Source organism: Rana temporaria, chromosome 8 (assembly GCF_905171775.1).
Source record: "Rana temporaria chromosome 8, aRanTem1.1, whole genome shotgun sequence".
In the NCBI taxonomy this organism is placed as follows: Eukaryota; Metazoa; Chordata; class Amphibia; order Anura; family Ranidae; genus Rana; species Rana temporaria.
In genome coordinates, this window is record NC_053496.1 from 50,609,158 (window position 1) to 50,621,570 (window position 12,413).

General features: G+C 43.7%; 1 protein-coding gene across 1 annotated transcript in view; it reads left to right on the forward strand.

Annotated features, from left to right (window-relative positions):
* LOC120946925 (alpha-2-macroglobulin-like protein 1) overlaps window positions 1-12,205 on the forward strand; it is a 94,302-nt gene extending 82,097 nt beyond the window's left edge. The window contains exons 22-24 of the mRNA XM_040361750.1: window positions 2,967-3,069; window positions 9,035-9,099; window positions 11,835-12,205. Coding sequence (XP_040217684.1) covers window positions 2,967-3,069; window positions 9,035-9,075 — 144 coding nt within the window. The 3' untranslated portion in view covers window positions 9,076-9,099; window positions 11,835-12,205. The remainder of the gene's footprint in view (window positions 1-2,966; window positions 3,070-9,034; window positions 9,100-11,834) is intronic.
* The last annotated feature ends 208 nt before the right edge of the window (window positions 12,206-12,413 follow it).

Consider the following 12,413-nt stretch of genomic DNA (forward strand, 5'->3'; position numbering starts at 1 on the left):
ATAATCAAAAAATTATTTTGAAAAAAAAATGGAAGTAGTAACAAATAGAAGTTTAGTTGTGCTTGTTTCATGGTCATGGAAACATCCAAAAAATAATAAAATAACCACCCTAATTGAAATTCCAATTGATATTTCAGTTGGCATCTATATTGGCATCCCTGGTACCTTCAGATCTATAATTCTTAACCATAACTTTAGCTACTGGAATAAATTATGAACCATACTCATAAGAAGTAGAAATCTTATTCAAAACATAATTTACATTCAAATTTAGCAAAGGCCTAGCCATGTTTTGTGAACAAACTTCTGAAATTCCTATACAACAGATTGCAAATAACTATGTAAGCTAATCTCAAAAGACATAGAAGAACATTCTTCATCCTGTCATTAACTCAAAAAATGTACAAACCCTATGTTTAGAAAAGTTTTTAAACTAAAAAATATAACAGGTAAATAAGTCACCTAATATTTACCTTTTCTTAAATCATCTTACCCTATTTAGACTTTTAAAGCGGGGGTTCACCCTGTTAAAAAAAAAAAAAAAGTTTTTTTTTATTAGACCATTACATTCGGCATCGTAGCGCGAGCTACGGTATGCCGGTCTTACATTTTTTATCCCCGTACTCACTGTGCTATCGATGATTGAAGAATCCGGGGAATGGGCGTTCCTATGGTGAGAGAAGGTGATTGACGGCCGGCCCTGGCACGTCACGCTTCTCCGGAAATAGCCGAAATAGGCTTGGCTATTCACGGCGCCTGCGCATAGCCTGTGCGCAGGCGCCGTGAATAGCCGAGACCTACTCCGGCTGTCTTCGGGGAGCGTGACGTGCCAGAGCCGGCCGTCAATCATCCTCCCTCTCCATAGGCACGCCCATTCCCCGCGGGAGTCGGATTCTTCAATCATCGATAGCACAGTGAGTACGGGGATTAAAAATTTAAGACCGGCATACCGTAGCTCGCGCTACGATGCCGAATGTAATGGTCTAATGATGGAAAGGAGGGTGAACTACCGCTTTAAATACTATTGACTCGTTCTACTATATCTGGCTACTAAAGATGGTAAGAAAAATAAAAAAACTTTATCAAATAACTAAAATTGCATACATGTCCTTCATCATCTGTCCTATAAAATGGAAAAAAAATCATTATCTGATTCCATGGTTTGAAATCCAACCCCAATGGAATATGACAAAGTTCACAACTTAAAGGGTCACTAAAGGCAATATTTTTTTTAGCTAGCTAAATAGCTTCCTTTACCTTACTGCAGTCCTGATTTCATGTCCTCATTGTTAGTTTTTGCTCTGATGTTGCTGTAATTCCTCTCTGTTCTGGACACTTCCTGGTTGTCTGTTTCCTGATCACCACAGTACTGGGAGATTTCTCACTGTGGTGACTAATCAAGGAGGTGTGATTACTTTGTGTCAGCACCAATCCAGTTCCGTTTTACAAAGCATCACTGCCGTCAATTGGCTCTTTGGCTCTGTACATCAGAGAACCAGGAAACAACAGCAAAAACAAAACTAAACTGCAGGCACATTATATGAATGGTTTGTATATATTTTTAATCATTTTTAAGAGGAATCAGTTAACTATTATGACTCTATACCCTGTAAACAGTCATTTCAGCTTAAAAAAAATGTTTCCTTTAGTGACCCTTTAACTTCAGTTAAAAATATATTAATGTTCCAAGAATTACCTTAATTAATTTTATCAAAAAAATTAACTAAAGGAAAAAACATCCTTGTAACATTCCACCTGCATAGACAGCCCAAAAACAAGGTAATCCTATGGGCACAGTTCACATCATTGCAGTGCAGTTCAGCACAGCTAAAAAAAAGAAGAGCATGCTGCATTTTTCCACACTGCAAATGCACTTTAAACGCACCGCGTTCCTTAAAGCCAAGGTAGTCAAACCCAAAAACATATAGAAAAACGCACTGCAAACACAGGGAACACACTACAAACGTGCTGCGTTTCTTTAAGCCAAGTAAACCAAACCCAAAAACGTATACAGTGGAACCTCGGTTTACGAGTAACTCAGTTAACAAGCTTTTCGAAAGACGAGCAAATTTCTTTTAAAGAATTCTGACTCGGTTTGCGAGTGTTGTCTTGCAACACGAGCAGAATTCAAGCTAATGGGGCCTGCAGTGCCGCATTTGGTCTGAGGTGGGGGGGCGCCAGAGCCGAGCAGAGCCGAACGTCGCCAATCACAGCCGATTGCCGCCATTCGGAAATGCATGAAAGGGCCCGAGGACAGCTTGGCTGACCTCGGCAAGTTTTGGGAACAAAGTCTTTCCGAGGTTTGCCGAGGTCAGCCGAAGTGTCCTCAGGCCTTTTTGGCCGTTTCCGAGGCTCTCCGGTGCCCTCCCCCACCTCTGGCCACATGCAGTATTGCATGCCATTGAAGTCAATGCTGAACAAATTATTTTCGTTTCCATTGACTTCAATGTGGAAACTCGCTTTTATATGCGAGTACTTTGGATTACGAGCATTCTCCTGGAATGGATTATGATCGTAATCCGAGGTTCCATTGTAATTTTTTTTTTTACTAAACAGACAAATGCATTCAACCGCACATCAATCACATGTTAGTCGCGCTTCAAATGCACGTAAACTTGCAGTCAAAAACACAGTTATGTGTTTCTGGTTTGTCAACATTTTTCTTCTTTAACATGGGTTTCATATGATATCTTCTGTTTATCCAGACTTTTTGGTCTGTTGTACTCTTCTCCTTTATTACACACTTTCATCCAGTGTTTTCTCCTTACTTTTTCAGATCTTGCCTTCACTTCTAATGCCTTTGTTTGCCTTCATACTATTTTCACTCTTTAGCTCTTTGCTCAGATCACCTATCATTCTCTGCAGAGTTTTAATCCTCTTATCTTCCCTCTTCATGTTAGTTTCTATTTTTGAAAATTGGTTCATTATTTTATGTTACAGCTAGTGTTTCCCATTGTTTTCCACAGTTGGATAAAACATACAAGAGCTTTTCCTTTTCAGCTGATGAAGAATTTACGGTACAAAATCAAAAATCTAAAATTACTACTATTGATGCTACTAATGATAAAGGTACGCCAAAGTTCCTAAAACATTTACACTTTAAAAAATAAGGTCCATAACAGAGGTGTTCCATGTATTCCATTTTCCCTTCTCATTGTGTGTTTTTTTCCACAGAGATGTATATGAAACCAATGATTTCAAACCATTATCACAGCCATGTGCACAAAATTCATTCTCAGCAGACTAAAAGGAAATTGTTATATGCCATACTCTCTGGCTTCCATGTGTCATTGTCATGTGTCTGGCTGAAAAAAGTGTAAAGAAGGCAGTATTTTACAAATTCATAGGAACATTGGGCTGGATTCAGGTACGACTTGCGCCCTCTTACGGAGGCGCAGCGTACCGTTTTTACGCTGCGCTTCCGTAAATTACGTGCGCTACGCTTCATTCACGAAGCAGTAGATCTGTAATTTGCGTGTGCGCTCCCTAAAACTGCCTGGCATAAGGGTGCGTAATTTAAATGATCCCGTAGGGGGCGTGGATCTTTTAAATTAGGCACGTTCCCGCGCCGAACGTAGTGCGCATGCTCCGTCAGGAAACTTTCCCGACGTGCATTGCGACAAATGACGTCGCAAGGACGTCATTTGCTTCAACGTGAACGTAAATGGCGTCCAGCGACATTCACGATTCACTTACGCAAACGACGTAATTTTCAAACATCGCGACGCGGGAACGACGGGTATACTTAGCATTGGCTGCCCCTGCTAATAGCAAGAGCAGCCTTACGCGGAACCCGACGAACGCAAACGACGTAAAATGCGTACGCAGGGCACGCGTAGGGTTGTGAATTGGCGTGAGTATGCAATTTGCATACTCTACGCTGACCACTACGGGAACGCCACCTATCGGCCATCGTAAGAATGCAGCCTACGATACGACGGCATAAGAGCCTGCGTAACTATGGTTACGCAGACGCAATTGCTTACTGAATCTACCCCACTGCTTTGTTCTATCTTGCTATTATATACGTTGTTATAACAAGAACATTTTAATTGGTTTCCCATTTAGAAAAAAATATCTCCTAACAGAAATTTAATTTTTAGTATGCAAGCTATTATTGCAAAATAAAGTGGAACTTTAGCCATAACAACTTGATAACAAAAAGTGATGTTCTTCAGCAAGGAACATACATTCCACATTATTTATTAATTATGCTACCACAATTGGTGTATTCTGTAAATTGTCTCCAGCATTGCTTCTGTTTTGTCTTGCTGGAGGCTGCCATTTTGCTAAAACCCAAAGCAGCAGTAAATCTTTAGACTGTCAGCAGATCAGACTCTACATTTTTGGCACAGTGCCTAAAAATGAAGCACACCTAAACAAGTGCAGAGCAGAGAAGGGTAAGACAGTGTATTAATGGACTTTAAACCGTATAGGCACTTATTTTTAATGTTTTACATAGCTATTCCTGCAAAATGGGACAGCCTGGGGTTATCAAGCAGGACCTAATTTTCTGACTAAAGTTCCACTGTAATGAGGTATCCTAAGTTACATATTTAAACAAAAATTAAGCTCTAGGCTCATAATTGCAGTCAGTTACATGCCCAGTAAAAATAAATCACATGGGGGTAGATTTAGGTAGCTATTACGGCGGCGTATCTCCAGATACGCCGCCGCAATTTCAAATCTGCGTCGGCGTATCGTTACGCCGATTCTCAAAGGCAGATACTCTCAAAAAACAGGCTTCCTCCGCCAACGTAACTTGAATGCGGCGGCGTATAATTGTGTGCAATATTACGTTGGCCGCTAGGGGCGCTTCTGTTGTTTTCGGTGTTGAATATGCAAATGACCTAGATACGCCGATTCACAAACGTACGTACGGCCGGCGCAATTTATTTACGTCGTTTACGTTAGGCTTTTTCGGCGTAAGGTTGTTCCTGCTATTAGGAGGCGCAGCCAATGTTAAGTATGGACGTCGTTCCTGCTTCGAAATTTGAATTTTTTACGTCGTTTGCGTAAGTCGTTCGCGAATAGGGCTGGACGTAATTTACGTTCACGTCAAAACCAATACGTCGTTGCGGCGTACTTGGGAGCAATGCACACTGGGATATGTACACAGACGGCGCATGCGCCGTTCGGAAAACACGTCAATCACGTCAGGTCATCACACATTAGCATAAAACACACCCCCCCTTCCACATTTGAATTACGCAGGCTTACGCCGGCCCCATTTACGCTACGCCGCCGTAAGTTAGGAGACAAGTGCTTTGTGAATACAGAACTTGCCTCTCAAACTTACGGCGGCGCAGCGTAAATACAATACGCTGCGCCGCCGTACGAATGGGCGCAGCTACGTGAATCTAGCCCACGATCTTTTAACTGCACAGGATCTTGAGCCCGGAATCACATTTATGCCAGTTGACATGCGATTTGACATGTCAAATCGCATGCCAAATCGGCGGCAATTGCCAGCAATGGCAGCGTCCGAATCGGCAACTCTCAAAAGTAGTTCCTGTACTTCTTTTGGCGATTTGGGGGAGCGATTTCAATTGACATCTGTGCAAAAACCTGCACAGATGTCTCTTAAATCGCCCCTGAAGTCTGGACTGACATGCGGAAATCAAATCGTGCAAGTTCAACTGAACTCGCACAATTTCATTCCCGCAGTCAGTGTGAACCTGGGATGAAGGAATGTTTTAGACTGTTTAGATAGGGTTGCGTGTTAGCGAATTTTGTCTGATCAGTGTTACTTTATTTTGTCAAATAATTTATAAAAAAAAATTGGATTTGTCATTATTTTCTGTCAAACAGAGAGCCTGAATCTCCCCTGTGGGGACACAGACAGCAAAAGGAATTTAACAGGAATTATAATCCTCCCCTAACCTATTCAAAACTAGCTATAGTGTATTTAGTAAATAAGGGCCAGATCCTCAAAAGAGATACGCAGGCAGATCTGCTGTTCCGCCTGCGTATCCCTGTTTCTATCTTTGGAACTGATCCACAGAATCAGTTTCCAAGAGATAGACAGAAGATCCGGCAGGTGTAATAGTTTTACACTGCCGGATCATAAGATGCAGTACCGCGACCGCCGCTGGGGGCATTCATCGTCGAAATTACGCGTTGGGTATGCTAATGAGGAGTTACATCGATCCTCAAAGCTTTTTCGCGTTCGCTACGTCGCCGCTACGTTAGTTTCCCGTCGCTTAGTTACACTTTTGTAAAGCAGCCCTACTTTTACACAGCAGGCGTACTGCTGTGTAAAGTATGGCCGTCCTTCCCGCGTCGAATTTTTAAATTATACGTCGATTGCGTAAGCCGTACGGGAATACGGAAATACGCTACGCGCCGATCAAAAAATGACGTCACGTCGCGCAAAGCACGTCGGGAAATTTGCGTCACAAGCATGCGCAGTACGTCCCGTGCGGGAGCGCGCCTAATTTAAATGGGACTCGCCCCATTAGATTAGGAACGCCTTGCGCCGGACGGATTTGAGTTACACCGCCGCAAATTTCCAGGTAAGTGTGTTGTCGATACCTAACTTAGGAAATTTGCGGCAGTGTAACTTAAATCTGTTAAGTTACGTTGCGCTGCGGGGCTGTGGATCTGGCCCTAAATTCTTGCATATTAAGATAATTTAGGATTTTTTTTTTTTTCTTTAGGTCCACATTAACCACTTCTGCTCTCATACCAGTATGGGCCAGAGCAAATTTTTCATTTCCACCATGGGCCAGTTTACATGGTGATAATGGAAAACAAATAATATATAGTACGTAATTAATTACATAAATGTTTAGTTTTTTTTTCTTTAATTGTCATATGCAAATCAAAGGTGAAACATTTGGAATCTCATTTGATACAATAGCAGCTGCATTTGCTGTATACTGCAAAGCATTTGCCAGCTGTCATTTTGACAGCCAGTAATAATGGTGGGGGAGTGTCAGCAGAAGCAGAGGAGATGGATGTAATAGATGCATCCTAAAAACATTGAAGTCTGGTTAGGACATATCTCTTTTGTTCAAAACCCTCAAGTACATAAAATGCTCCTGTATGACATTCTAAACAAGTACCAGATCTAGTTACTATGGAATGCACAAGACTCATAGATTAAACAAAATACTTTCTTTCTTTTCCCAAACTGAGCCATATACTCAGTCTTTTGTGTCTTGCATGCAGTCCTTCCCAGACACTGTAGCTCTGTGTGAGGCTGGGTTCACACCAATTGCGAATTGGATGTGTGTTCTCCACATCCAATTCGCAATAGCAGGAGATTTTGACCGGCTCTCTATGAAGCCGGTTCACATGTCTCCGCTGCGGGTCCCATGCAAATTTGTACAGGAGCCCTGTGTGTCTTTTGGTCTGTTTCAGGTCTGAATTCAGCCAATAATTTGGACTGAAATCAGACCTGAAACGGTGAACCGGATGCACAAGACCCCTGCTGGGAGCCGCATGGTTATTAGGTGTGAACCCAGCCTAAGGGTTTTAGCAAAATAAATCAATACAGAAAGCACTCCAGCAAGCAGTGTGCAGGGCTATGTGTGGCTGGGTGCTGTATGACAAGCTATAGGATTGTGAATTAGCAATGACAATGCTGATAGCCAAGTCTCCTGCAAAGTTTTTTCATCCCAATTTAGTGCAAGCAGTCACAGCTGACATGACATGAGAGTGGCAACTCTGCTCTGACTTCAGGAGCAGTGCAGTATTGTTGCCACATCATGACAGGAAGCTGCTTTAGGTGGAAGGATCAATACATACTATATTTGTAAGACTTTGCAGGGCTTTGTTCAGCAATCAATATTGACCAATCAGGCTTTTGTTATAGAATCTGTTGATGCCAGAGAAACATCTTGGGCCAGATCCACAAAGAACTGCCTATCTTTAGGCAGGCGTAGTGTATCTCAGATACACTACGCCGCCGTAACTTAGAGCGGAGGTTCCTTATCCAGAAAGAATTTGCGCTGTAAGTTACGGCGGTGTAGTGTAAATGTGTCCGCGTAAGGGCGTGAAATTCAAATGACTAAGATGTGGGTGTGTTTTATGTTAATTCATCTTGACCCCGCGTAAATGACGTTTTTTTTTAACGGCGCATGCGCCGTCCGTGGGGGTTACCAGTGCGCATGCTCAAAATCACGTCCCAAATAGTCAATGCTTTCGACGTAAACGTAATTTACGCAAAGCCCTATTCGCGAATGTTTTACGCAAACGATGGAAAATTCGACACTGTCCCGACGTCCATACCTAACATTGTGTACAACTCATAGAGGCAGGGGTAACGTTACGCCGAAAAAAGCCTTTACGTAAACGACGTAAAAAATGCGCAGGACAGATGAACGTTTGAGAATCGGCGTATCTAGCTAATTTGCATACTCTACGCGGAAATCAACGGAAGCGCCACCTAGCGGCCAGCGTAAATATGCACCTAAGATCCGATGGCGTACTAAGACGTACGTCAGTCGGATCTAGCCCACATTCAGGCATATCTTGTTTTGTGGATACAAAACAAGATACGACGGCGCATCGTAGAACTTACGCGGCGTATCAATAGATACGCCACCGTAAGTTCTTTGTGGATCTGGCCCCTTATGTTTAAGGACCTATGTGGATGGGCTTTAGGCTTGAGTCAATGGCATCAGTTTGAGAAGTTCCTGAGGCTATTTAGAATACCTTGACGGGTGCTTCTGAACTGCAGATGACCTGCTTCGAGTTGGTTTTGCATTACAACAGATTTGTTTGGGAATGCAAAACCCACCTAAAGCAGTCAAAAGCCTATTGACTGAGGCCCTGAACCCTTTCACCTTCTTTCAAGGGAACCTATCGGGACAGCTGTCATAGCAGTATGAGCATTTGTCTGCATGTACAGAGGGTTGTGTGTTCTGCTTCAGATCTAACACTGACTCCACAAGATGGACATTAGCAATGTCTACCATTGGATGACTGCCTTAGTTGTGACAGGTGACAGCTGCCTCTACATGTTTTCTTTAATTTCAAGGGAAATATTTCAAAAATTCTTAAACCTTTCTTTTTTTTTCTTTGACAGGAGAGAACGCTGTTACAAAGCATGATGTGCCCAATTACTGAACAAAGCGAATATAATTAAATATGGTAATTACTTACTCTTGCAGTCTTGTTGGGGGGGGGGGGGGGGGGTCGCAAGTTGCTACTCAGATATGTATACTTTTTTAGTTAGATCTGGGGAGAAGGGTCAAGCTGCTACCCTATACCTGTAGTAGGACGGGACAAGATTCTATAGCACCCAAGGTCAAAGTGTGCCCCTCCACCCCATGGTCTGCGAGTTAGTTCAGCATTATACATGGCAGGCCCTACCCTTTTGTGCCACTCTCCAGTGGGCGGGACCGCTTACCCTGCACATTGTGGATACCTCTTCCTGTTTATGCACTCACTAATGCCTGGGACCAGGCGGTGCCACGATCATGTAAAGATCAAAATTAAGGCAGAATGTCAGCTTAGAAGTCTGCTGTACACCTTGTGCAGCTGTGCAACAACATGCAGGTTCTTACTGTGAAACACTCCATCCCATATTGCTGCACACCTGGTTTTCCAAAATGTAGCTGTCAGGGATCGGATGGGAGACTGAATTGATGAGGTCGGCCTCTCTTATATCTCCTGTCCTGGCTCCGCTGAAGGTGAAACAGAGGAAGCCGAAGGACAAGAGGGACACGAGTGCCTGGAGCCGGGGGTCCCGGGAGAACAGCTTGGTGGGGTTCAGCGGCCTGGAGTAGTCCGTGATGAGTTGCGCATGAACAGGTGAAAGCCAGGCAGGTAACCGAGGGTTAACAGCGACCAGGGGCATAGACAGGAGCAAGGTCTCAGGGATAGCCATGTTCGTCAGCAAGCGGGCAGTGAGGTACCGAATCGTAGACAGAGCCAGAGTCCGGAACGGAGCCGGGTCAGAATACTGGGAAAACATACAGGATCAAGCAGGATTACAGAAACAAGCTGAAGATCAGTCAGCAAGGGCACAAGAGCCCAGACACTCTTTAAATAGGCTGTCTGGCGCCAAACTGAATTAGGCTCGTACGTGTGCGCGCGTGCCCGTATCTGTGCGCATGCGTGCCCGCAATTGCGAGCTCTGGCGCGCATGCGCGCATCTGTGAGCCATTCTGTGGCAAAGACTATGCGCTTGCGCACGTCTATGTGCAAAGCGTCTTACGGGAATTCCCTGACAGTAGCAATTTGAGGGGTCACTGCTGAGCTTGTGTCTTGCTACACCAGTCCAGCTTTTCTCTGGCACCTCCCTTCCAGTGACAGAATGGGGTCCTGCCATGCCCTAAGCGCAGACCTTGTGTGTGCACATAACAAACTCCTTCAACTCCTCCCGTACCATGTGGCTAGGTCCATGGGGTCTCAGTGCCCAGGGTTTTGTTCTAATTGCTTTTGGGGAGCCGACTGCTAGGGAGGACCTGACACCCATGCCTAATACCCGTCTCCGATGTCTGGCTGCTCATTCCCACCAGTTCATAGTTACCCGTAGCAACTGCACACTTCCCGTCAACTGTGATAGCCTTCCATTCCTTTCTCTTCACCCCCTTATGTGCTTACAGACTCTGTTCTTCCAGATACTCCATGCACCGTTTTGAATAACTTCCGACCAGGCATGAAACAGTTGACCAGACTTTGCTAGACAACTCAGCAATACAATCCACAGTGCAATAACAGTTCCTTCCTAACTAGCTAGACCCAGGCTGCTGGTGCATGCATTTTCCCCAAGTTGAGAGTCTATTATGTGGCGGAGTCCTGACTCAGGTAGACTTTCTTAGGCCCCGTACACACGATAGAATCTATCCGCAGATAAATCCCATCGAATGGGTTTCTGCGGATAGATTCTATGGTGTGTACACTCCGGCGGATATTTATCCGCGGATATTTCCGAATTCCAGCAGATAAATATTTGTCGACATGCACAGAATATCTATCTGCTGGAATCGGATCCCACGGATGGATCCGCTCGTCTGTACAGACTCACCGGATCCATCTGTCCAAAGGGATTCCCCGCACGCGTCGTAATGATTTGACGCATGCGTGGAATTCCTTATATGACAGCGTTGCGCCCGTCGCCGCGTCATAATAGCGTCGACGGCACGACATCGCCAGAGGATTTCGGCGCGGATTTCAATGCGATGGTGTGTACACGCCATCGCATAGAAATCTGCTGAAATCCTCGAGAGGATTTATCCGCGGATACGGTCCGCTGGACCGTATCTGCGGATAAATCCTCTCGTGTGTATGGGGCCTTAGAGTTTGCTCCAAATAAAGCTGATGATAATATCTTCAGGCTCGGCCTCTCAATTCCATCCCATATAGGCCATGACCGATGACTGAGCAAAACCATCCCCCTATTTTGACAGCACAGGGTGGAGGGCGAGCCCAGAAAAGCCTGGGAAAATATTGTTTAACCCCTTCCCCCCCCTGGGAAAATAACTACAGTAACGCGACACAACCAACCTGTAAAGACATGCTTAAACTCTGGCTGAAGGGTGGCTGCCTCTTCTACCTGCTTTCCAACCTGGTCCTGGCAGTAGATGTATGAGGGCCTGTACACACAGGTCTGTTTCTTGTAGAGAATTTGGATATCATCAGATGTGAGGAAGATTGATTAGACATCTTCTTATGTTTAAGAACATGTTTGTAGCCTCCAAGCAAAGACAACATGGGGGCAGTATAAAATATAACTTTATTTTCTAAGCTATGATGTAATTACTGCCTTTGTCACAGCAAAGTTTATATGCGATTCTGCAATCATATACACAAGGATATTCATACAACATCAATTCAATTTATTCACACGTACTATCTTTCTCTCTCTGAAAAATTTACAGCAATTTCCATATACCAGAGAAGAGATTTCTACGTCTACCGCCGAGTGAAGTCAGCACAGTATTTGATCACTGAGAAAACTTCCGAAAATGAGAAAGAAAGGCGTTCATATGGACATTATTGAAGCAAAGATCTAAAAAAATGATACAAGTAGTGCAGGGTTAAAAGCGCTGTTTGTTTTTTCGCCATCTGTGTCTCATTAGGGAGATTTCACTTCCTGTCCTGTAGACTGAACAGGAAATGAGATGATATCTTTCCAATGTAAGGTAAATCCCTTCTTAAACTGCTGTCACATGAAGAAGTGTCCCCATTGGAAGATTTCCCCATTTATTCCTGTTCTAGTGACAAATTTTTGGTAATTACAGTGCCTTGAAAAACTATTCACACCCCTTGAAATTTTCCACATTTTGTCATGTTACAATCAAAAGGTAAATGTATTTTATTGGGATTTTATGTGATAGACCAACCCAAAGTGGCACATAATTGTGAAGTGGAAGGAAAATGCTAAATGGTTTTCAAAACTTTTTACAAATATGTGAAAAGTGTGGTGTCCATTTGTATTCAGCCCCCCTGAGTCAATA